Source organism: Phocoena phocoena, chromosome 6, assembly GCF_963924675.1.
Source record: "Phocoena phocoena chromosome 6, mPhoPho1.1, whole genome shotgun sequence".
Lineage (NCBI taxonomy): Eukaryota > Metazoa > Chordata > Mammalia > Artiodactyla > Phocoenidae > Phocoena > Phocoena phocoena.
This window is the reverse complement of record NC_089224.1, coordinates 58,738,755-58,765,002: the sequence shown is the minus strand read 5'-3', so window position 1 is coordinate 58,765,002 and position 26,248 is coordinate 58,738,755. Positions and strand designations below refer to the sequence as shown.

The 26,248-nt window shown below is 39.4% G+C and overlaps 1 protein-coding gene across 4 annotated transcripts in view; it reads left to right on the top strand.

The window, feature by feature from the left end:
- KDM4C (lysine demethylase 4C) overlaps positions 1-26,248 on the top strand; it is a 407,190-nt gene that overhangs the window by 42,571 nt on the left and 338,371 nt on the right. For 3 of the 4 annotated variants that reach the window (XM_065879011.1, XM_065879009.1, XM_065879010.1), the window contains exons 2-3: positions 2,718-2,893; positions 14,797-14,911. In XM_065879011.1, coding sequence (XP_065735083.1) covers positions 2,718-2,893; positions 14,797-14,911 — 291 coding nt within the window. Of the gene's footprint in view, positions 1-2,717; positions 2,894-14,796; positions 15,190-26,248 lie in introns of those variants that run through there. The other variant, XM_065879012.1, reaches the window with a different exon arrangement.

Sequence of the window (26,248 nt, the reverse complement as noted above, 5' to 3'; positions counted from 1 at the left end):
TTGATTGTAGATATATTTCTAAACAGGAGCCTGAATAAATCTGTGTTTTATATTTTGGGATACTCACATTTATTTCTGATGAAGAAAAAGTTAGTATTTATAACACTCTTAAATACTGCCCTCTCCCCTTTCAATATGTGATCAAGACAATGTAGTATGTTTATCCATATCCATTTGGTGCGATTGTCCATATGCTTTTAAAATACTGAGTATGTATTTTTAGCTCATTTTAAGCTAACATACCTTGGAGAAAATAAAATGTATAATATTGCCATATTGCTGATGAAAATTAAATTAATTTTAGACTTGACTGCTCCCCCCACCTCTTTTTTGAATTAATAGAGTCGTTTATCAGGTGTATAACGTTGGCCAAGTCACTCCTTCCCCGACTCCAGGTTTTCTCATCTGATGAAGCTTGACTTAAAGCTTTCACAAAAGCTAGTTGCAGGTGCAGTGTAGATAAAATGTGAAAGACAAAACCTGAAAACTCTTAGAAAACAAAATAGAATGTATTCATGCCCTAGAGTAGGAAAAAATATATTTTTTAAACAGAAGATCAAGGCAAAAAATGAAGAAATTGGATTATATTAAAGTTAAGAGCTTATATTTATCAAAATATAGTTTAGAAGGTTGAAGGGAAAGTTACAGGGTAAGAGAAGATATTTGATATATGTACCCACACATACATATAGATATTTGCATATACACACACACACACTCACATTCTTCTAAGAATAACCAGACTATATACAGAATCTCTATACATTAATAAGAAAAGGACTGACAGTGCCATAGTAAAATGAGCAAGAGGATTGAATAAGCACTTTACGAAAGAGGATATCTGTAGGGTCAGTGAATATATGAAGAGATTTCTTTAGTTATCAGAAAATGCAAATAAAATCCACACTTGAGTACCATTACACACCTTCCAGAAAGACTAAAATTTAAACGATCAACAATGCAAAGTGATGATGAAGATGTGGAGCAACAGGAACTTTCACACATTGCTGGCGGGAGTATGAAATCGTACAACCACTTTGGCAAAAGTTTGGTAATAACGATTAAGTTTGATCTGTACATATCCTGTGTCCCAGTAGTTTCACTGTGAGGAGGGTCTGTGCGTGTGTGTATTTGAGAACCGTGTGCCCACATGCAGCAGAAGATGCATACAGCAATATTAATAGTGCTGTTTGCAGTTGCCAATAATTAGAAGAAAAACAAGTGACCACCAAGTAGTCACCCCTACAAATAAATATTTATACGAAGGCGTACTAAGTAGGAATGAAAGTCAATGAACTTCAGTTACCTAGGTCATCATATTTGAATTTCACAAAAAAATTGAGTAAAATATAAAAGATAAAGAATGTATGTATAGGGGGCTTCCCTGGTGGCGTAGTGGTTGAGAGTCCGCCTGCCGATGCAGGGGACACGGGTTCGTGCCCCGGTCCGGGAAGATCCCACATGCCGCGGAGCGGCTGTGCCCGTGAGCCATGGCCGCTGAGCCTGCGCGTCCGGAGCCTGTGCTCCGCAATGGGAGAGGCCACAGCAGTGAGAGGCCTGCGTACTGCAAAAAAAAAAAAACAAAAAAAAGAATGTATGTATATATGGATGCTTATGTTTCTGTACATTTAAAAAACTGTTGTTAGGGTTTACACACAGACATGAAACTATAAAGCCCAGCAAGGAGATTAATAGCGTAAGTGCCATGATGGTGACCATGTTTTGAGTAAGAGGGGGATGTATTTGGAAAAGGGTACCAGGATCTCTGGGGTGCCAGAAGTATCTTACTTCTCACACCTGAGCAGTGGGTACTCTGGTGTTTGCTTTATAATAACTCACAAAGCTACATATTTGTGATTATACATTTTTTGTATGTGTGCTATCTATATTTTGCAGTTAAATTTTTAAAAGAAGTTTGTCTTTAAAAATTAGGATAACTTCTAAAGGTGGATAAATTCCAGGTATAAACCATGACCCAATTCATAACTTTGTTCCTTCTAATTTTTGATCATATGATTATGTATTTTTGGTTTTACTGTTGATGATCTTTCCACTGTTAGTAATTAAGTGTTGAAATACTATGGGAAAGCAGTGGTGTGCTGAGCTACTTCATACAGGCACATGAGAATTGAGAGTGCACATCTTTTCCAGCCCCATGTTCAGTGACATCACATTGGTAAGCTCAAATTGGCCATGATGGGAGTAGTTACAACCATGGAAATAGGCAAACCCCACAAATCAGGGTTCCCCCACCTCCCCGGAAAGTTGTTGGTTAAACATTTACTTGCACACCACTCTGATTTGCCATATTGTGTGAGAGGTGTTTAAAGAAAAGATATCAACTAAACCAATACTTATTTTTCTCATGGTACTATAAACACCACTTGAACTCTAGCAAGTTATTTTACTTTTGTGTGTCTCTCAATTGTACCTTTAAAACAGAGAGGTTAACAGTAGCCACTAAAAAATAAATTAATACAAGTACAGTATTTTGTATAGTAAGTACTCAGTAAATTTTGCTGTTTTAAAAAAGTCATGTCAGTAAGGTGAATATTTGGGAGAATGCAAGCATTTCCTTTAATATGAATCTTCACAGTTCTTTTACATATTTGTCATATAAATGCTGAGAAATTCTTCACTTGTATTCTGTTGGAATAGGAAAGCTAAGTAACTACCTGGAATGTTTTCCAAATAATACTTTATCATTTTACTTTTAGGTTATTCCTCCTAAGGAGTGGAAGCCAAGGCAGTGCTATGATGACATTGACAATTTGCTTATTCCAGCGCCAATTCAGCAGATGGTCACAGGGCAGTCAGGACTGTTCACTCAATACAACATCCAGAAAAAAGCCATGACAGTGAAGGAGTTCAGGCAGCTGGCCAACAGTGGCAAGTGAGTAGATTCAGTTTACTATTTTTATTTCTTGCGAAGATATAGGTGAACATGGTAAGTAACCAAGTAAATGGGAGCTTGTGGTGAAAAGCAGGAGTCTTCTGCACAATCTCTTTCAGTCCTCATTTAACGGTTACTGTTTTCTGTTTTTCAGGTGGTTGCCTGCCTACTTACTTTAGTTTACTGCTAGGGAAATTGTTCCTCGTTTTATCATCTCATTCATAATACTTGTAAATGGTTTTTTTCCTCTCTTTTAGTTGCCATGAGTTTTTGATTCTACACTTGATTCATCTTTGTTAGGCAAATTTTCTTCTGTGTGTGACAATCTTTAAGTCTTTTTTTTTTTTTTAAAAAGCATTCCTCTTTTTTAAAAAAATTAATTATTTTTGGCTGCATTGGGTCTTTGTTGCTGCGCGTGGGCTTCCCCTAGTTGGCATTGAGTGGAGGGCTACTCTTCGTTGTGGTGCGCGGGCTTCTTATTGCAGTGGCTTCTCTTGTTGCAGAGCATGGGCTCCAACAACTTTCCGGGGAGGTGGGGGAACCCTGATTTGTGGTTTTTGCCTATTTCCATGGTGTAACTACTCCCGCACAGGCGCGCGGGCTTCAGTAGTTGTGGCACGTGGGCTCAGTAGTTGTGGCTCGCAGGCTCAGTAGTTGTGGCTCGCGGGCTCTAGAGTGCAGGCTCAGTGGTTGTGGCGCACGGGCTTAGTTGCTCCATGGCATGTGGGATCTTCCTGGAGCGCAGGGCTCGAACCCGTGTCCTCCACATTGGCAGGCGGATTCTTAACCACTGCACCACCAGGGAAGTCCTGACAATGTTTAAGTCTTAAATGATAAGTTATATATATTAGAAGATGAGTAATTTAAAAAGAAAATCCTTGAATGACTTGAAGGGCCACCAGTATTGTGTTAGTCACCTGCTGCTATCTAACGAATCACCCCAAACCTTAGTATCTTAAATCAATAAACATTTAACATCTCAGTTTCTTAAGGTCAGGAATCTGGGAGTGGCTCAGCCAGGTGGCTGTGGCTCAGGACCTCTCCTGAGGTTGCATTCAAGTTGGCTGGGGCTGCTGTCACTTGCTTTATAATAACTCACAAAGCTACATATTTGTGACTATACATTTTTTGTATGTGTGCTATCTATATTTTGCAATTAAATTTTTAAAAGAAGTTTGTCTTTAAAAATTAGGATAACTTCTAAAGGTGGATAAATTCCAGGTATAAACCATGACCCAATTCATAACTTTGTTCCTTCTAATTTTTGATCTGGGGCTGGGGCTGCTGTCACCTGAAGGCTTGACTGTGACTAGAAGATTTTCTCCCAAGATTGCTCCCCTTACGTGGCAGTTGGCTGGAGTCCTGAGTCCTTTGCCACATGAATTGCTCCTCGTGTTGTGGCAGCTGGCTTCTTCCAAAGCAAGTGATCCAGGAGTTACCAAGATGAAGACACAATGTCTTTTCATGACCTGTTTCTTGACTGTCATTTCTGCCATATTCTATTTGTTATAAGCCAAATGCAGCCCATACTTAAGGGGAGGAGAATTAAGCTGTAAGTCTTGAAGGGAGGTGTATCAAAGAATTTGTGGATATATTTTAGAAACTATCACAGTTATGATTGTTATTAAATTGCCTCCCCCCACTGTTTTTTTTTTTAAAGTTTCTGATATGGTGGTTAAGGCCTTAGATCAAAATATTAATCTGGAAAAAAAATACCCCCCCAAAACCAACCAACCAATCATCCAACCAAAAAACATCAGTGTCTAAATTCTCTGGATGGGTATTCATGAGATTAAGTCCTTTGGATAAATTTAGTTGATATTTTAAAAAAAATTTTATATTTGACATAGTAAGCACTTGATGGTACTTGAAGAATCTTTTTTCTGTGTGAAGTTCCTATTATGGAGCATTCTGGCTAATCCAAAGCAATTAGACATTTTATAATTAATTCAAGTCCCTCTTGAATTTTTTTTTAACATCTTTATTGGAGTATAATTGCTTTACAATGGTGTGTTAGTTTCTGCTTTATAACAATTGAGTTGTTTTTCATAGGCATTAGTAAAGCCTCGTCGTTTCAGATTTCATTGATTGAGAATGTGAAACTTATTTGGACTAGACTTGTTTGCTTTTATACTCTTTAAGAACTCTTTAATAAGTTCAATGCTAAAACAAGATTGCAGAAGCAATTTTATCCAACTTTTTCTTTTCCTAACCCAGTGTTAGAAAGATATTTTCTTTTCTTTTAACTTAATTCATTAATTAATTAATTTTTGGCTGCGTTGGGTCTTCGTTGTCGCACACGGGCTTTCTCTAGTTGTGGCAAGAAGGGGCTACTCTTTGTTGTGGTGTGGGCTTCTCATTGCGGTGGCTTCTTTGTTGTGGAGCATGGGCTCTAGGTGTGCGGGCTTCAGTACTTGTGGCATGTGGGCTCAGTAGTTGTGACTCATGAGTTCTAGAGAGTAGGCTTAGTAGTTGTGGCACATGGGCTTAGTTGTCCATGGCATGTGGGATCTTCCTGGACCAGGACTCAAACCCGTGTCCCTGGCATTGGCAGGTGGATTCTTAACCACTGAGCCACCAGGGAAGTCCCTATCCAACTTTTTATAAGTACAAACTGTTTACCATATTCTGTTCTCCATTTTCTAGTGCCTATTTCCAGAGTCATTCTTAAAGTATTAAATAGCTTACAAAACCCCCCTCCAGGCCACGTGGGTCCCTGGGGGCATAGGAGGGAGGCCGGGGAGATCAGGAGAGGCAGGTGGGAGGGGCCCTCCGGGAGAAGCTGGAGAGGAACGGAGGGCAATTGCCCCCGCCCACTCAGCCATGGGGAGCCTGCTGAACTCCCAGGCTGTTCCCCTGCTCTCCAAGGTGCCCCCCCTCCAACCCTACCAGCCGCACTGGCCCTGGGGGCATAGGAGGGAGGCCAGGGAGATCAGGAGAGGCAGGTGGGAAGGGCCCTCCCAGATCCCAGACCGGAGGTGCAGGAGAGGAGAGGAGGGCATTTGTCCCACCCACTCGAGCCCAGGAAGCCTGCTGGGTTCCCAGGTGAGGTCCCCTGCCCTCTGAGACCAGGGGTAGGGGGGCACGCCCAGGCCCCTTCTGTTCCTTGAGCCTAAGCCCCACCGCCCACAGCCCCCAGGGCCTTTTCCAGCCTTGTGGGTCCTGAACATTAGCCCCACCCACTGCCCAGATCTCACCCTTGCTTAGGCTCCCGCTCTCCACAGCCAAGGCCTTCCCCCGCCTCCTTTTTTTTTTTCCTTTCCTTCCTCCTCTTTTTTACTGTTGTGGTGCTGACGTACCTTCTGGTTGTTGACTCATCTATATTTTTATTTTTACATTCTTTCTAACATATCTATTAGTTTCCTAGTCTAATTTTATTTTTTACTTTGTTATTTTTCTCTCTCTCTTTTTTTTTTTTTGTGCCAGCCCATGCAGCTTGCAGGATCTTGATTTGCAAGCCTGGGGTCAGGGGGAAGCTCCTGCGGTGGGAGCTCTGAGTCCGAACCACTGGACTAACAGAGAACCTCAGACAGCAGGGCATATTCATCGAAGTGAGGTCTCACAGAGTTCCTCATCTCAGCAACCAAGACCCAGCTCTACCCAATAACCTACAAACTCCAGCGTTGGAAGGCTCAGGCCAAACAACCAGTAAAACAGGAACACAATCCCACTCATTAAAAAAAAAAAAAAAATGAGATGGCAAAAAAATATGTCACAGATGAAGGAGCAAGGTAAAAACCTATAAGACCCAATAAATGAAGAGGAAATAGGCAATCTACCTGAAAAAGAATTCAGAGTAATGATAGTAAAGGTGATCCAGAATCTCAGAAATAGAATGGAAGCATGGATTGAGAAAATACAAGAAATGTTTAACAAAGATCTAGAAGAACTAAAGAACAAAGAAACAGGTGAACAACACAGTAACTGAAATGAAAAATACACTAGAAGGAATCAATAACAGAATAACGGAAGCAGAAGGACGGATAAATGAGCTGGAAGACAAAATGGTGGAAATAACTGCTGAGGAGCAGAATAAAGAAAAAAGAATGAAAAGAATTGTAGACAATCTCAGAGACCTCTGGGACAACACTAAATGCACCAACATTCAGATTATAGGGGTCCCAGAAGAAGAAGAGAAAAAGAAAGGGTCTGAGAAAATATTTAAAGAGATTATAGTCAAAGACTTCCCTAACATGGGAAAAGAAATAGTCACCCAAGTCCAGGAAGCACAGAGAGTCCCATACAGGATAAACCCTAGGAAAAACACACCAAGACACATATTAATCAAACTAACAAAAATTAAATTCAAAGAAAAAATATTAAAAGCAACAAGGGAAAAACAAAAAATAACATACAAAGGAATCCCCATAAGGTTATCAGCTGATTTTTCAGTGGAAACTCTGCAGGCCAAAAGGGAGTGGCAGGATATACTTAAAGTGATGAAAGAGAAAAACCTGCAACCGAGATTACTCTACCCAGCAAGGATCTCCTTCAGATTCGATGGAGAAATCAAAAGCTTTTTTTTTTTTTAAAAGATAATTATTTTATTTTTAAAATTATTTATTTATTTATTTTTGGCTGCCTTCCTTCTTCATTGCAGTGGTTTCTCTTGTTACGGAGCATGGACTCCAGTAGTTGTGGCACGTGGGATCAGTAGTTGTGGCTTGCGGGCTCTAAAGCACAGGCTCTGTAGTTGTGGCACACTGGCTTAGTTGCTCTGTGGCATGTGGGATCTTCCTAGACCAGGGATCGAACCTGTGTCCCCTGCATTGGCAGGCAGATTCTTAACCACTGTGCCACCAGGGAGGTCCCTCAAAAGCTTTTCAGACAAACAAAAGCTAAGAGAATTCAGCACCACCAAACCAGCTTTACAACAAATGCTAAAGAAACTTCTCTAAGCAGGAAACACAAGAGAAGAAAAAGACCCGCAAAAACAAACCCAAAACAATTAAGAAAATGGTAATAGGAACATACATATCGATAATAACCTTGAATGTAAATGGATTAAATGCCCCAACCAAAAGACACAGACTGGCTGAATGGATACAAAAACAAGACCATATATATGCTGTTTACAAGAGACACACTTCAGACCTAGGGACATATACAGACTAAAAGTGAAGGGATGGAAAAAGATATTCCATGCAAATGTAAATGAAAAGAAAGCTGGAGTAGCAATACTCGTTTCAGATAAAATAGACATTAAGATAAAGACTATTACAAGAGATAAGGAGGGACACTACATAATGATCAAAGGATCAATCCAAGAAGAAGATATAACAATTATAAATATTTATGCACCCAACATAGGAGCACCCCAATACATAAGACAAATTCTAACAACCATGAAAGGAGAAATCGACAGTAACACAATAATAGTAGGGAACTTTAACACCCCACCTACACCAATGGATAGATCATCCAACCAGAAAATAAACAAGGAAACACTAACTTTAAATGACACAATAGACCAGATAGATCTAATTGATATTTATAGAACATTCCACCCAAAAGTGGCAGAATACACTTTCTTCTCCAGTGCACATGGAACATTCTCCAGGATGGATCACATCTTGGGTCACATATCAAGCCTCCGAAAATTGAAGTCGTGCATCTTTTCTGACCACAACACTATGAGACTGGAAATCAATTACAGGAAAAAAACTGTGAAAAACACAAATACATGGAGGCTGAACAGTGCGCTACTAAATAACCAAGAGATCACTGAACAAATCAAAGAAGAAATAAAAAAATACATAGAAACAAATGACAATGAAAGCATGATGACCCAAAACCTATGGGATGCAGCACAAGCAGTTCTAAGAGGGAAGTTTATAGCAATTCAATCTCACCTCAAGAAACAAGAAAAATCTCAAACAATCTAACCCTACCCTTAAAACAACTAGAGAAAGAAGAACAAAGAAAACCCAAAGTCAGTAGAAGGAAAGAAATCATAAATATCAGAGCAGAAATAAATGAAATAGAAATGAAGAAAACAATAGCAAAGATCAATAAAACTAAAAGCTGGTTCTTTGAGAAGATAAACAAAATTGATAAACCCTCAGTAAGTGGTGTAGGGAAAACTGGACAGCTACATGTAGAAGAATGAAATTAGAACACTACCTAACGCCATACACAAAAATAAACTCCAAATGGATTAAAGATGTAAATGTAAGACCAGACACTATAAAACTTTTAGAGGAAAACATAGGAAAAACACTCTTTGACATAAAACACAGCAAGATCTTTTTTGACCCACCTCCTAGAGTAACAGAAATAAAACCAAAAATAAACAAATGGGACTTAATTAAACTTAAAAGCTTTTACACAGCAAAGGAAACCATAAACAAGACAAAAGGCAACCCTCAGAATGGGAGAAAATATTTGCAAATGAAACAACAAAGGATTAATCTCCAAAATATACAAACAGCTCATGCAGCTCAATATCAAAAAAACAAACAATCCAGTTAAAAAATGGCTGGAAGACCTCAATAGGCATTTCACCAAGGAAGACATACAGATGGCCAAGAGGCACATTAAAAAATGCTCAGCATCACTAATTATTAGAGAAATGCAAATCAAAATGACAATGAGGGGCTTCCCTGGTGGTGCAGTGGTTGAGAGTCCGCCTGCCGATGCAGGGGACACGGGTTCATGCCCCGGTCCAGGAAGGTCCCACATGCTGCGGAGCGGCTGGGCCTGTGAGCCATGGCCTCTGAGCCTGCGTGTCCGGAGCCTATGCTCTGCAACAGGAGAGGCCACAACAGTGAGAGGCCCACGTACCACAAAAAACCCCAAAAAACAAAAAGCTACAATGAGTTATCGCCTCATGCCAGTCAGAATGGCCATTATCAAAAAAGCGAGCAACAATAATTGCGGGAAAGGGTATGGTGAAAAGGGAACCCTCCTGCACTGCTGGTGGGAATGTAAATTGATATAACCACTATGGAAAACAGTATGGAGGTTCCTTAATAAACAAAAAATAGAACTGCCATTTGACCCAGCAATCCCACTACTGGGCATATACCCTGAGAAAACCATAATTCAAAAAGAGACATGCACCACAATGTTCATTGCAGCACTATTTACAATAGCCAGGATATGGAACCAACCTAAATGTCCATTGACAGATGAATGGATAAAGAAGATGTGGCACATATATACAATGGAATATTACTCAGCCATAAAAAGAAACGAAATTGAGTTATTTGTAGTGAGGTGGATGGACCTAGAGCTTTTCATACAGAGTGAAGTAAGTCAGGAAGAGAAAAACAAATACCGTATGCTAACGCATATTATGGAATCTTAAAAAAAAAAGGTACTGATGAACCTAGTTGCAGGGCAGGAATAAAGAGGTAGACATAGAGAATGGCCTTGATGACATGGGGTGGGAGGGTGAAGCTGGGGCGAAGTGAGAGTTGCATCGACATATATACACTATGGAATGAAAAATAGTTGGCTGGTGGGAAGCAGCTGCATAGCACAGGGAGATCAGCTTTGTGCTTTGCGATGACCTAGAGGGCTCGGATAGGGAGGATGGGAGAGAGGCTCAAAAGGGAGGGGATTTGGGGACATGTGTATGCACATGGCTGATTCGCTTTGTTGTGCAACAGAAACTAACATGGTATTGTGAAGCAATTATACTCCAATAAAAATCCATTTAAAAAAAGTATTAAATAGCTTAGTTCATTTAGTAGAACCTCTACTTGATTACTTTGATATTTCAAGAGACTGTTTGTACTTGGAAATAATCAGATAATACTTACTAGAAAATGTTGGTTAATATCCTTAAAAATCATCATAATTATTATGAGAAAGTTCTGTGGGGTTTCAAAGGAAGGTAAACCTTCTGTGGTAGTTAATTGGAATAGTGTAATTTCATTTCATAGGTGCTACTGAGATGGATTTTGAAGGAAGGCCAGAAACGTTACAAAACTAATGCATGCTTATTTAAAAATTCAAACATTATAGAAATGCGTAATTTCAACTCCCAGAGACAATCATTGTTAATAATACATGGTGATTCAAAATATTGATGAGTACAGAGTCTCAAAGTCCTGTGTTCTCTTGTCACGGAGAAACTTTGATTATCATCTCTAGCCCATTTGATTATCGTAGCATGGTGTCAGTTTTCTATTTAGAGGGAATTTATCTTAAATTCATATCTCTGTTTTTTATTCTGGTGGCTTAGTTGTAGATTGACTCTTCCTGAAGGTAGCTGTTCAGGTGACAGTCTCTGTTTTGTGTTCCACTGTGTACCCAGTGCTTGGTACAGTATCTGGGACATGGTAGGTGCTGTTTCAATATATGTTGATTGAAAAAATAAATAGTGTCATGAAGCTAAAATATACTTGAAGTAGTATAAATTATTAAACAGATTTTAAAGATTTACTTATTAACAGAATATACATTTCTTGATATTCTGAAGTTCAAAGATAATTTAAAAAATAGTGGACTCTAGGGACTTCCCTGGTGGTCCAGTGGTTAAGAATCCATGCTTCCAATTCAGGGGGCTCAGGTTCCATCCCTGGTCGGGGAACTAAGATCCCACATGCCACGTGGAGCGGTCAAAAAAAAAAAAAATAGTGGACTCTTTTTTTTCGTTACAAAATATAACTATCATGAGAAATTGTCTGAAAGATTATTTCCAGATTAAATGTTATTTCTTTCAAAGTTGATGTATCTTTTGAGTTGCATTAATTTCACTATAATTGTTGTAACGTTGTTACCTTTTTGTTTTTTTGTACGCGGGCCTCTCACTGTTGTGGCCTCTTCTGTTGTGGAGCACAGGCTCCGGACGCGCAGGCTCAGAGGCCATGGCTCACGGGCCCAGCCGCTCCGCGGCATGTGGGATCTTCCCAGACTGGGGCACGAACCCGTGTCCCCTGCATCGGCAGGCGGACCCTCAACCACTGCACCACCAGGGAAGCCCCTGTTGTTACCTTTGAAATTTATATTTTTATATTTTCTCTGTGAGTTTCATATGATAATTTATTTCAAATGCCAGTGAAATGTGTTTTAAGCCTCAAGCCAAGGCTCTACTTGTCCACTCACAGCTACACTAGGATCACATGGTCTTCATAACAGTTATGGAATGGTCCTAAGATGGGACTAATTTTCATGGTAGGCAAGAGGCATTTTTCTGGTCTTTCTGTTCATCTGTTCTCCTTCAGTACATGCTCTTGCATAGGTACACAGTACATAATGTGCTTGGTGGTAGAGAGGATAACACGCTCATTTGGTTAATAACATAACTTAGTCCAAAGAAAATCTGGAGACCTCCAACATATCTTTACTATAAAAGTTTGTGGAGGTGAGTAATACGCTGCTTCCCATCGCTTACATGGTTGATCTGTACTTTCTTCTAGGCATGGAGCTAAGTGCTTTACAGAATTATCTGATGGAGTCTTCATAACAGCTCAATTGTTATTATCCGTTTTATACAGGAGTAACTGAGGTCCAGAGAGATTCAGTCTCCTGTCCTGGGTTATGTAGCTTATAAATGGCAAAGCCTGGATTTAGATCCAAGCAGTCTGGTTCTGGAGCCCTGTCTCTTAACAACTGTGCTATAGTGAATGAAAGGTTCTGGGTAAGAAGTGTGGTTGAATCAGTTTTGAGCAAGTTGATGCTGGATTTGTGGAATAGGTGTGATTGTTTGGCAGTCCATTAGGGATGGAAACTGTAGCCAGGTTTCATTAGAATCAGGTACCAAGTAAGTGAACTGGTCCCTTTTTCCAAGTTTAGTATCAGTGTTTGTTTCAAATATTCAGGGATTTTAGACTTTAACCTCAACAGCTAATACCCAACTATAGCTTTCTCTCTTAGAGTTATGGGTTGCTAAAAATTGATCCTGACTGGGTGAGTATATGGTGATAGATTCTTTAGGTCTTCTCATAGTGAAAGACAGTTTAGGCTTTCAATTTCTAAAATCTAAGAAGTTTCTTTAGAAGTCATAATAAGTAGCATCTTTGCTACCTTTTTTTGTCACCTGACTCTGACCTCTGGTTAGCTTGTTTAGCTTGTGCCTGGAATGTCTGTTACTATTGGAACCCTCTAATCAAAGCATTAGAATGAAGTGGAGTGGATTCTTTCACGCCCATCCTTTTTATTTTTGGTTGCCCTGTGAGATGAAATCTATAAATTACTCTTTATTTCAAATCCAGTTGTTAAATTGTTTGGCATTCTCACTTATTGCTTAGATAACCAGTTTGACATCCCCAGTGTAGTAGATGTAGATGTTGCTTGTTCAATAATTCTTCAATCTAAAATGTCCAGTAGGCTTGATAGGGATTGCTGCTTCTGCTAAACACCATTTTCACTATGTGTGTTCCATTGCTTTCTCAGTTTGTTGATTTCTTTGCTAATTTTTTTTTCCTGTAGAAACATTGTTTTTTTTTTTTTTTTGGTAATAAGATTATTGTTCAAAATCCAAATAATACAGAGAAGTGCCTTTCTGTAATTTCTATGTAAGAGATAACCATTAGTATTAATAGTTTAGAGTATATTTCTTTCTGGCCATTTAATGTACAGTTACAGATCTTTTTTTTTGCGGTACGCGGGCCTCTCACTGTTGTGGCCTCTCCCGTTGCGGAGCACAGGCTCCGGACGCGCAGGCTCAGAGGCCATGGCTCACAGGCCCAGCCGCTCCGCGGCACGTGGGATCTTCCCAGACCGGGGCATCGGCAGGCGGATGTCCCCTGCATCGGCAGGCAGACTCTCAACCACTGCACCACCAGGGAAGCCCTACAGATCTTTTTTTTATGTAAATAGGATCATAGTATATTTACTGTCCTGTAATCTGCTTTATTCACTGTGGAAAGATTTTAATGTCAATATACAGAAAGATCTGCCTTATTTTGTGTTCTTTTATTTAACATAGTCCTAGTTGCTGGACGTAAGCTTGAGGTTTCAGTTAATGCTGCAGCAACATCCTGGGTCATATATCATTGTATACATCTCTATGTTGTTGAGATGAATTTCTAGAGTTGAATTTTAGGGTCAAAGGGACATTTTGTTTTTTTTTGTTTTTTGCGGTACGCGGGCGTCTCACTGTTGTGGCCTCTCCCGTTGCGGAGCACAGGCTCCGGACGCGCAGACTCAGCGGCCATGGCTCACGGGTCCAGCCGCTCCGCGGCATGTGGGATCTTCCCGGATCGGGGCACGAACCCGTGTTCCCTGCATCGGCAGGCGGACTCTCAACCATTGCGCCACCAGGGAAGCCCAAAGGGATATTTTTTAAGGCTATTGAAAATTTATGCTCTGGTACCAGTATATACCCCGACTCCAGCTGTGTAAGAGAAGTTTCATTCTTTACCACCATTTATATTTTAAGCATTTGCCAATCTGATAGGTGTAAAATATCTTATTTTCGTTTTACTTTCTTGGATTTTTAGTGAGATTGTCCTGTGTCAATTTTTCTATAGAAAAATATAAGAAATTTTAAGTGAATTACATATAATTAATAATAAATATTAAATTATATATAACAAATTACATATATTCTAAGTTATATGTTTTGTCTTTGTAAGTCTTTTGTTATATGTTTGTCTTTTACACGTAAATCTCTAAAATGTCCTAGTATAGTATAATTGGTTAAAGATTTTAGAAAACATTTTGAAAGCTAAAATAATATTAAGTAGTTTTCTATTGTTGATACTTTCATAAAAATATTTTTCTTATTCATCAAAAAATGAGGTTTCATATAGTTATTTAGGAATCTTAGAGTCTTCAGAGATCTATGATAAACACGTTTATATATTTACTTGTCAGATTTGACAACATGAGCTGCTGCAGTGTTTTCATTTTGATAGAATTTTGTTTAGAAAGTGATTTAAATCAGATGGGTAAGGAAAATCTTAAAATTGTCTTACTGTTTTTTGCTTTGTTTCATCTCCCTTTTCCAGGTATTGTACTCCGAGATACTTGGATTATGAAGATTTGGAGCGCAAGTACTGGAAGAACTTAACCTTCGTGGCACCTATCTATGGTGCAGACATTAATGGGAGCATATATGATGAGGTATATTTCTATTACAGTGGGTTTTGTAAAGCATCATTTCATGTTACCATTTTTCTTACCGTTTTCAGTGGTCGAGAAGTAGTCATTTGTTGTGCTTTGTGTGACCCATAATTCTTCACAGAACAAGAGGAAATAAAGACACATCAGTATGATTTCTGCTGCTTCTGTTTTTCACATTGAAACCAGCTAATTGTACAAATATGTGAGCCTGTTCAACAGTAATATAGTATGTGGTTATCTGGCTGATCTTCAAATCACACTCAAAACTTTTAAAAGCAAAGCACATTATAAAAATACCTGGAAAACATGGAATATTATTCATAATAGTACCATCTTAAGGCAAAAGCAGTATTGTAATATGTATTCTTCCTGTAGTTTTCCCCTAATCATTTGAAAAAGTTATATTAAACATGCTTATAGGACTTCCCTGGTGGCACAGTGGTTAAGAATCCGCCTGCCTATGTAGGGGACACGGGTTCGAGCCCTGGTCTGGGAAGATCCCACATGCCGTGGAGCAACTGAGCCCATGCGCCACAACTACTGAGCCTGTGCTTTAGAGCCTGCGAGCCACAACTACTGGGCCAGTGTGCTGCAACTACTGAAGCCTGCGCACCTAGGGCCCGTGCTCCACAACAAGAGAAGCCACCACAATGAAAAGTCCGAGCACCGCAACAAAGAGTAGCCCCCGCTTACTGCAACTAGAGAAACCCTGCGTGCAGCAACAAAGATCCAACACAACCAAAAATGAATGAATGAATGAATAAATGAATGTATAAAGCAAAAACAAAACAAAACATGCTTACATTCTCTTTTTTATCCCTCCCACACAAATTGTGAGAATTTTTTCTTTTTTAAAAGTACATATTACAGTTTTTCCAGTTATTTTTCATGAGGGCATAATCTGCTTGATGTAATCTAATCCTTCTTGCCTCCCCTGATACTACTTGAAATCCTATTTTTTTAAAAAAATCTTTTCTTTTTGAAACCTTTTATTCCCTCTCCCATTGTTTTATTTAGAGAAATTTCTTGCCTACCAAAAAGTTGAAGTGATGCAGTGAACACCTGGATGCCCTCACGTGGATTCACTAGTTGTTAATATTTGCCACATTTGCTTTTTGTTTCTCTATCACTCTGTCTGTGTCTCTGTCTCTCTGTCTTTATGCTGTAACATTTGAAAGTAAGTTGCAGACATCATGATAATTCACCCTTAATTATTTCAGCATGTTTCTTTCAGTTATAAGGCAATTTAACGTTTATATAATGTCATCTAATATAGAAACCATACTCAAAGATCCCTGATTTTCCCAGTAATGTTCTTTATAACCTGCTTTGAAGGTTATATGAAGGATCCCACCAGGGATTTCCCTTTAAAGTTAATACGTGTGCTATAGGGTAATATTTAGAGGCTAGTTGAATATCTTGTTCCCAATAGCCTTTCACCCAGTGAATTTGCCTCCATTGATAATCCTTGACTGAGTCAATTATTGTACTATTTTTAAGCTGTTTATATTTTGAAATATAAAACAAGCTGGAAAGTGGATAAAACATAAACTTAGAGCTTCATGAATTATTGTAAGGTGAATACCTATGTACCATCCCTGACATCAAGGAGAACATTACGGGCACCCTAGATTTCCCCTATCTGTCCCCTTTACCTATTATAGTCTCCTACTTTTCCTCCAAAAGAGTGGTTATAGGGTATACACATGGGTAGTTTTAGAACAAAACTATTTTCCACTTTACACCTTTCTATACCAGTGTTTGCTGCTTCCATTGCCCCACAGCCTCCCTGACATTAGACATTCTAAAATTAAATGGGAGTATGTAGCAGGTTCTTGTGGTTTTAAATAACATCATGATTTTTTTTCTTTTATGTTCATTGGCTGTTTGGATTTCCTCTTTATCAAAATGCCTGTTCAAGCCTCTTCTACGTTTTTCTTTTTTGTCATGCTTTTCTTATTGAGTTACAGTTCGTTACAATACATTTCTGGATATGAGGTAGTGGCACAGTTTTAGTTTTTCTATATGGATCTTCAGTTGTTGAACACTGTTATTGAAAGGACCATTCTTATTTTTGAAAATGGGCTGGGTATTAGATGATACTATGGAATTACTGTTGTCCTATTAGACGTGATGATGACATGGTGGCTATATATATTTTTCCTTGTCAACTGACAATACACACTGAAAAATATATAGGTGAAATAACATGCAGTCTGGGATTTGTTTTGTTTTGTTTTTTAAATTAATTAATTAATTTTTTTGGCCACGCTGTGTGGCTTGCAGGATCCTAGTTCCCCAGTCAGGGATTGAACCCCGGCCACGGCAGTGAAAGCACCGAGTCTTAACTATTGGACCACCAGGGAATTCCCCTGGGATTTGTTTTTTTTTGTTCTTTGTTTTCTTTGTGGTATGTGGGCCCCTCACTGCTGTGGCCCCTCCCATTGCGGAGCACAGGCTCCGGACGCCCAGGCCCAGCGGCCACGGCTCACAGGCCCAGCCACTCCGTAGCATGCGGGATCCTCCCGGACCGGGACACGAACCCGTGTCCCCTGCATGGGCAGGCGGACTCTCAACCACTGTGCCACCAGGGAAGCCCGGATTTGTTTTTAAAATACCTCAGGAAATAAAGTGGCATGACTTTTGTTGAATAAAGATTGGCAAAATATTGTTAAATGAAGCTAGATGATGGATACATGATGTTTAGAATATGTGTATGTTTGAAATACTAAAAATAAAAGTTAAAGAAAGGGAAAACATCCTTTCTCTTCCCCCTTTTGTATTTTCACTAGTGTAAGTAACCTCTCTGTTGAGAATTTTTGTTTAAGTTTGTACATGCTCATGTAGAAAAATTGAAAAATAGAGAAAAAATGAAGAAAAAAGTTACTCATAAGCTTGTCAAACAAACATAATCTCTTTATGATTTCCTTTTGGCCATTTATTTATTTAATTTTGGGTATCCTATTTTATTAGCATTTAAATTTCACCAAGAGTTCAATCATATGCTAGCCATATGTTCAGACTTTTGAAATAAAGACAAAATGGGCAAACAGCTTTAAGGGTGCAATGTATTTAACACTGCACAATATATTAACTAACTAGACAATCTAAGGGGTGGTATAACTATACACTTAGTGTATAGTGTATACACCAAGTGTAGGAACAAGTCCTGGGATTGGAGGAAAAACCCGCCATTCAGGACTGAACAGAGGTCCTTGGCTGCTGACACAATCTCCCCTTGACTTCAGACTTGAGACAAACCAAGCAAGTCTATCAGCATACAAAACCCACTGATTTCAGGACAAACAGTAACAGGATAGACTGACCAGGGCCAATTCAGATTGTGGGGATAGTCTGAAGCGTGCAGGGCTGGATGCAGGCTGGAAATGTTGCAGTTGAAGTCCAGGATCGGCAGATGAGAGCAGCCACCTTCTAAAAATCGCTGATTTCTATACAACTTCCCAAGATGCTTTTCCCAAACAGGGTGGCCTTTTATTTTATGTCAGTGTGTGTATGTCAGTGTGTGTATGTATATGTATGCATGTGCTTGTATGTGTGAGTGTGTTTCCCCATCTCAAATGCTGAGAGATTTTAACAGTTTTTTTTGCTTTAGAAGCATTTTCAATATTGGTCTCCAGAGGATCATTATAGTGTATTCTAACCCCAGCCAGTTTTAGAGTGTACCTTGTATTAAGTCTTTGCTTTTTTGTTTTTTTTTTGGTATTTCAATTCCAAGTATATTCTTTTTTTTTTAATTGAAATATAGTTGATTTACAATGTTGTGTTACTTTCTGCTGAACAGCCGAGTGATTCCTTTATACTCCAAGTATATTCTTTAAGTTTGACATGTTATGGTTACTTATGTTTAGGAAAATGAGTGCCATTAGTAGCGAAGCTTCCTTACAGAAGATGGCACCTTGTCTTATTAAAACAGCTTCTCTGGGATTTCCATTGAAATGGGTGAGGCCAAGCAAATATGGTTGGTATTTTCAGTTGGGGCCCAGCAAAGTTAAAGTGTTTTCTCAAAGTTACGAGGCTAGTAGACTGGCTGCCAGGTGCCCTTATTCCCCACACGTTTTAAGGAAGTAATTATGTATAGTCAGTCTCACAGTTGTGGAAATGTGTACAACTAGGTCTGGGTCACCTACAAATTTCCCCTGAGTTGATGGTTTATTTTGTGCCTTCTCTGTGGTTTCGTCCCTGTGGTATCCTGGCAAGTTTGCAGGTTTCTAAAAGGAAGACTGAGCTGAGGAATCATCTGGATTTTGGGCTGAGAGGTTACACGTCTCAGGGCTCAAAAATAAAATAAAATGCAATCCAAGATTTTTTTCTGACCATACCTTGGGATCATTGAGCTCTTTGTTCCTTTTTTTTTTTTTTTTTTCATGCTGTACGTGGGCCTCTCACCTCTGTGGCCTCTCCCATTGCGGAGCACAGGCTCCGGACGCGCAGGCTCAGCGGCCATGGCTCACGGGCCCAGCCGCTCCGCAGCATGCGGGATCCTCCTGGACCGGGGCACGAACCCGTGTCCCCTGCATCGGCAGGCGGACTCCCAACCACTGCACCACCAGGGAAGCCCCCTCTTTGTTCCTTTTTGCAAATATAATTAAGAGGTAGAAGCATCATACGATTTTCAGAACAGTCAACATAAAACTGCCCTGAACTGGCTTTACACATTTGATTGTTAAAATAACATAATTGTTGACAGCACAGCTGAGGGTGATGGACATTGGTTTGCAGTGCTTATCAATTTACCGCTTGTGTTTGAAAACCAGTTACACAATGGCATTGCTTCAAGGGAACATTGACTTTAGACTTCAGATTTGAGTAACTTCAGTTATTAAAATCCAATGAACAAAATCTGCTGGTTTGTAAACATGCAGTTTTTAAAAATTCTCATTATTTACAGGTTTTGGAGCCAGGAATCTGTCATTTTGGTTTGACCTACAAGGCACAGTACTTTATGGAATTTTTGTAGGAGCATTTAGTAGCTCAAGAACTGAGCTGACGTTTTCAATGCTTTTGTATCATAAAGACAGACATATGAGAGATGTTGTAAACTGCTACTGGTAAATGAAACCAGTCACACTCAAGACAACTAAATTCAAGCAAATGAAAAATAACTTGTATTTGCCCCCTTGAGGTAGCTGGAGAGTAACAAGAAAAAGAATGCATTAAGGAGAGTGATGAAGAGTGAGTGCAGTAATAACTTGTAACTGTCAGGAACATTTGAAATTATCACAATGAATGTGCACTGAATAAAAGCCCATGTATTGTTTTGCTCTTCACTATTGTATTTTTGCATTGTTTAACTGCTCAGCTCAGTTTAGATTGAATTGGAAATTGGTTTGTTATGGTTCACGGCATTATTTTGAAAGGGATTATAGTCATCAAATTGTAGTTCAATTCCCCCCACCCCACCAATTTCTAGTTATGGCTTTTTCCTTTAATGTTAAAAGAAGTGTTGAAAAACCATAACCTTTTCTTGGTGGGGATGGGAGTTCTTGGAGAGGATGTGGGGGAGGTAAGAGAAACAGTTGGTGCAGGGTGCAAAGATGAATAAAGACCCTGGTTCTCAATAATTCACAGGCTTGAGGGGCAAAGGGGCAGTAGGATGTAATGAGCTTGGCTGTAAAGGCAAGTGTGGGGTTCCAGGGAGCCCAGAGCAGAGGCACTTATAGTAGCTTGGTGTCGAAGGAAGACTTTTTGTTGGAGGCGTGGTATCTGAGATTGGCCTAGAGGAGCAAGTTCAAGTCAGGTAAAGGAAGGAGAGAGAACAATGGGGATGAAACTAGGTAAATTTGAGGGTAAGACTGCACTTAATAGTCTTTGTATTTTTACTGAATTTGGAGGCTTTTTGGTGAGCCTGATCTTGAGGAGGGTGAGGCAGACCTGGAATAGTGGCTATGGGGTGGGAGGGAGAGAGATCAGCCTGGCCGGTGATGGGGCTGTGAGGGCCCCTTCTGCTCAGATGTTTGTCTTGCAGCGCCAGGCAAGTCTGTTAAGGGGCAAAAAGAGGTGCCATTGCAGTGTTGATCCAGGCTTGGGTACAACACAGGAATTAGGAGTGAGAGTGTTCATGAAGGCCTACTTGAGGACAATCAGCCTTGATAGTAAAAGGAGTAAGTAGGGCCTGGAGATTCCAGGGAATGAGTCTTGGCCCCTCTTTCATTCGACTGCTGCTTTCAGAGCTTGATTTCCTTAGGATATACTTAAAAATCTCAGTCAACACCATGGGCAGCAGCCTGTGGCAGCAGTATCAGTAACATGATTTAAGCAAGTTACAAGTTTTAAAACCAAAATACCCAGACTTTCAAAGGCATGACATGACAAAGCCCAGTCTTTGGGTGTATGCTGCAAAGCCTGGCTTGGCAGCCAGATTCTGCCTATTGCTTGTCTTTGTAAATAAAGTTTAATCGGAGCATAGCCCTATTGTTCATCTACATCTTATATGTGCCTGGCTTTTTTGCACTACAGTGGGAGAGTTGAGTAGTTGTGACAGAGATTGTATGGCCCACACAAGCTAACATATTTACTGTCTTGCCCTTTGCAGAAAAAGTTTGCCAACCTCTAATATAGAGGCACAATTATTTGCTCTTGGGGAAGGGTGCTCAAAACCTTTTTTGAGATACAGATGAAATTCTGAATGTTTTTTGGAGAATGAGATTGACTATGTTGATACCTTGAAATGAAATTTGGTGATGTCAGGGACCTTCTGTAAGTAAAGAAGGTCCTCAGTTTAGAAATAGAGCCACCTGTATTCTTGGGTGGCCTTAGGTGATTCCTTGGAAACAGTAATAGAAGCATAAGAGTCCTAAGATCTGAAACTTTTTTTTTTTTTGGTTGTGTTTTACTAAGGGCTGGTCCACTGATAAAGAAAGTTTTAATTAAGGAATTCCCTGGTGGTCCAGTGGTTAGGACTCCACCCTTTCACTGCCAAGGGCCTGGGTTCAATCCCTGGTCAGGGAACTGAGATCCCGCAAGCCGTGCAGCACGGCCAAAAAAAAAAAAAAAAAAAAAAGGAGAAAGCTTTAATTAGCCTTTGCTAACTGTACATTAAAAAATAAGTCCTCTGATAAAAGAAACATGGGAGTTACTTCAGGAAACAAACACACAAAAAGAAGACAGATAAAGAGAAAAGATGAACAGGTAGAAAAAAGCGATATAACTGTGTGGGATGATTCAGTTTGACTAAGGGACATGAAAATAAACACGTATCTGCAGGGAAAAAAGGAGGTAGAACATTTCTGGGATAGCCAATAGCCATGCTTCCACAGACCTTTGAAGACAGAGTGAATCTCTTTGTTCTGTGTGTGAGAGCTAAGAATTGGCATCAACATTTTTTACTTACACTAGGACAGTGACATTAAGTCATTCAGGCTTGTGTTCTGTGCTCTTTGGGGCTGCATTTCTAACAATACCTATCATGTATATAGTGGGGAGCCTTTTAATGATGATAATGGTTCATTAAATTGAGGTTTAAAAATGAAGTCCCACATGCTTTCCTTAAGCTGGCTGTTACCTTCTTGATAACACTGTTTTCAAGAGTCTTCTTTGCAAGATTTTCCCTTTGTTGAGTGGTGACAGACACCTCTTCCCCTAAGCCTCACCTCCATCGTCCAGGCTTTCTGATTTGAATACTTCATTCATATCCTAACAGGCATTGTTGTCTGCAGTGGCCCCTTTGAGATGATGTTTTCATAGTAGTGTATCAGCAAGGTTCCTACTTCACAGTAATTTAGCCGCCTTTGGATGCTTTATGTCTAAGTACTTCTTTCTTCTGAATAAACCTATGAGATGGCATGGCATTGAGACTGACGGTTCCCCTTGTGTGTAACCATCTTCGATGATAGTTTTCAGCAGTTCACTGGAGGAAGATAGCACATCTCACTGTGAGGGGAAGCTGCTTCACCCGTGATCCACAACTTGTACAGTCTCTCACTGTTCTTAAATCTCCCAGTCTTGCTTTGAAACTCAGCTCCTTCACTGAATCATGTTCCTCCCATTGGCAGCTGCCTCCAGATCACTGAAGGTGTCCACCCTCTCCTCTACCAGCCTGGTACTCAGTGGTCTCCTACGCTGAGAATGGCTATCAGTCCACTGCACAAGGAGTTTTTCTAGTTTTCTTATATGGTGTTGGTTCGAGTAACACGATTAAGCTTTCTAGGAGCAACACTGCTATGTTGTTAGGTATGGACATATCACGATCGTGTCTCAGGTGCTTCTCTCCCTTATTGCACACCATCACCTTCAAGTCTTTCTAATGTGTGGGCTTTTCTAGGACTCTTATGCTCACTTACCTTCTTTTCAGGCTTTTCCACATTTGCAGAAGACATTTTCACCAGTAATGATTGGAAGATGATAGCAGTGATGCCCAATACATTTAATCTGGGCACAAGGCGTAATCCTTTTGGGACAAGAGCTGAGATACAACCTACTTGCCGTCTATATTATCTTACCTAGATTTGTATGCAACTAAAACCATTCTGTTGGTGAACGTTCACAAGTCATTATAGAGTTTTTGATTTGGACAGTGAATTTTAGGTAAAAAATGTTATTACAGCAGGTATTTGGAAAATTAGTACAGAAAATGAAGGATACCTATATCATTTCTGTTTCTCTCACAGTAAACTCTTGAGTCCAGTGACGGCAGGTATCATTTCTTAGAGACTCTCCAGCCCCAGCCCCTGTCATAGCGTCTGCTTCAAATAATAGACCTAAATAATGATAGAATTGCTGAGTGCATGACATTAGAAAAATAGGCTGAGGCTAGATCATGGAGTTTCCTGAGTATTTTTGGTTATCATTCTCTACATCTTGAAGAACGTTTGAGATTTTTCAATAGGGAAGTGATAGGATCAGAATCATGCTTTAGAAAGTGTGATCAGATAATGGTCTACCAGATGGACTGGTCATAGCAAGAGGCTTGGAAAGTGCTTTGAGTAAGGAGGAAGAGGGATGGGTCAGAGTGATCTTCAGTGTGTGTTTTTCTGAACACTAGTATCCTGAGACAGTAGTTCGGGTCTTAGCACCCATTTATATTTCTAATAATTTATTGTGGACCTCAAAGAGCTTTTGTTTATGTAGGTTGTATCTATCCTTGTTTATTATATTGGGAAATTAAAACTGAGACTGTTTAAAAGTATTTAATTCATTAAAAATAATGTTACATAACATTCCTATTTTTATAAAAAGTGACTGTATTTTCCTACACACAAAGTTTAGTGAGAGGAGTGGCATTATTTTACATTTTTTTTCAAGTTACTAATGTCTAGCTTAATAGAAAACCCCTCTGGATTCTTATATCTACTTTTGCATTTAATCTGTTGTAATATCATATAGCCTCCTGAAAACTCTACCTTACACTGATGCGAGAATGAGAGTGAAAAAGGAGAACAATGTCTTGGTATAATTGTGAACACGGTTTTGATGCCACAGACCCTGATGGGATCTGGAGGTCTCCCAATGGCCCGCAGACAACATTTTGAAAACCTCTGCCTTAAGATATTTAGCAAAAGATTCCTTCTCTGATCTCACTCTACATAGATGATGCAGGGATCTCCAGGCAAGGTAACAGTTTCCATTCTTGTTTACTGACCTTCAGGTAACTCTGTCCCTGGTATGAACCTCAGAGACCTAATCATATTACAAGACAGAGGTTCTCAAACAAGAAGTCATGGAGTTATTTGGGGAGCATCATACCATAAATTCTGACATATAACTCAGACAAAATTTTACAAGCAGAAAGTGGGCTTAGGATGTGAACTCAAGTCCCTGCGTCTTAAGATATATAAAATATTTTAAACTGTATTTCCAAGATTTTCCTTTAATATTAATTTGCTAGCCTATTGCTTTTGTCATCCAGTTATTTATTAACAGATAATTGATAGAAAATTAGAACAGTTTGAAAACTACAGTGACAAACCTTAAGACAAAAAAATATAATGTCTTATACTGCATATTTCTCCTTGAGAGCTGGGGGAAAAAAGTTTTTTTTTTTAAACTATGCATGTACTGGATGGATGGGTGTGTATGGGGGTCCTCTTTCTAATTTCCCTTTTAAGTTTTCTTTATAGTCTATGATTATAAATGCATAAATTTTATAGGTAAAAATTACCCTTTTGTTAATATAAATAATGTTGGAAAGCATTATATGACAGAGAAAATAGAAATCACTCGTAATCCTGGCATTCAGAGACAAGAGCTGTCAAAAACGTTTAGTGTATTCCCTTCCAATGTTTCTCCTCTACTTTGTGCTCAATAATTGTATTTCTTTTGACAGGCGTGGTATCACGGTGAACATAGTTTGGTTTTGTCTTTTCTCCCTCCTGTTTTAACACATATGAATGCTTTGCCATGATTACAGGTATTCTTCAACAGAATGATTTAACATTTTTTAAATCTCTTATTTTTATTGGTAGGATAGTTTTCTTGGACAGGGGAAAGCTGATTAATCTAAGGTGGAGAGGGACCCTAGGGGCTGCGGAGGCAGGAAGGGTATGACAGTTATTAGTCTTGCCTGGGTCAGTGTGAGGCTGGGCCACAATGCACAGTGGGGTGGGCAGATCATTGCTAACCCATGAGAGTGGTACTTTGCCACTGACACTGCCTCATTTCCTTCCTTTTCTCCACAGCCTCTTGAAATAGAAGGCTGTATTAAACAGCACAGAATATTTGACCTATTTACTTACATAGTCAAGGTCTGCCATCCCTAGCTGTGACTTGCAGGAAAGCTCTGTCTTTGCCTTAGAGTCTGTAAAGGAAAGGGATTGAATTAACAGCTCTCTGAGGTTCCTTTCAGCTTAAAAATGTTTGCTCTATTATAAGGAACATTTCTTCAAGAAGGTGAAGTCATTGACAATGAGTTTTTATGAGTTATAGATTCCTTTTATATTAGAATTTTGTCATGAACCCCTTTATAAGAAATATGTTGGCTGAAGCATAGGAATCTTTTCATACCAAAATTGTAGTCTTACTAGCATTTAGCCTTATAGATGACTTTTTATCTTCCTGCACTGGGGTAGCTTAAATACCTTCATCCACCAGATGGTGCTCTTGGACAACAAATTTTTCTGAGGCTGAGCGTTTCCAAAATGAGGTAAAACATTTATTTAAACTGTTGAGTCACCAGAGTTCCTTTACATTTTGTATTTTTATCATGTTAGGATATCATTTATCCTGAAATAAGAAATAATTTTAAGCCAGAACACTAACTGTGTGTGTAATTTTCACATCCAAGGGGAAATATCATCATTCTAGACATGTCTTAATGCTAAGAGACAGCTGTTGGCTTGGTATTGTGACTTTTAGATTTTACTTCTGTGAAATAAGGCTTCT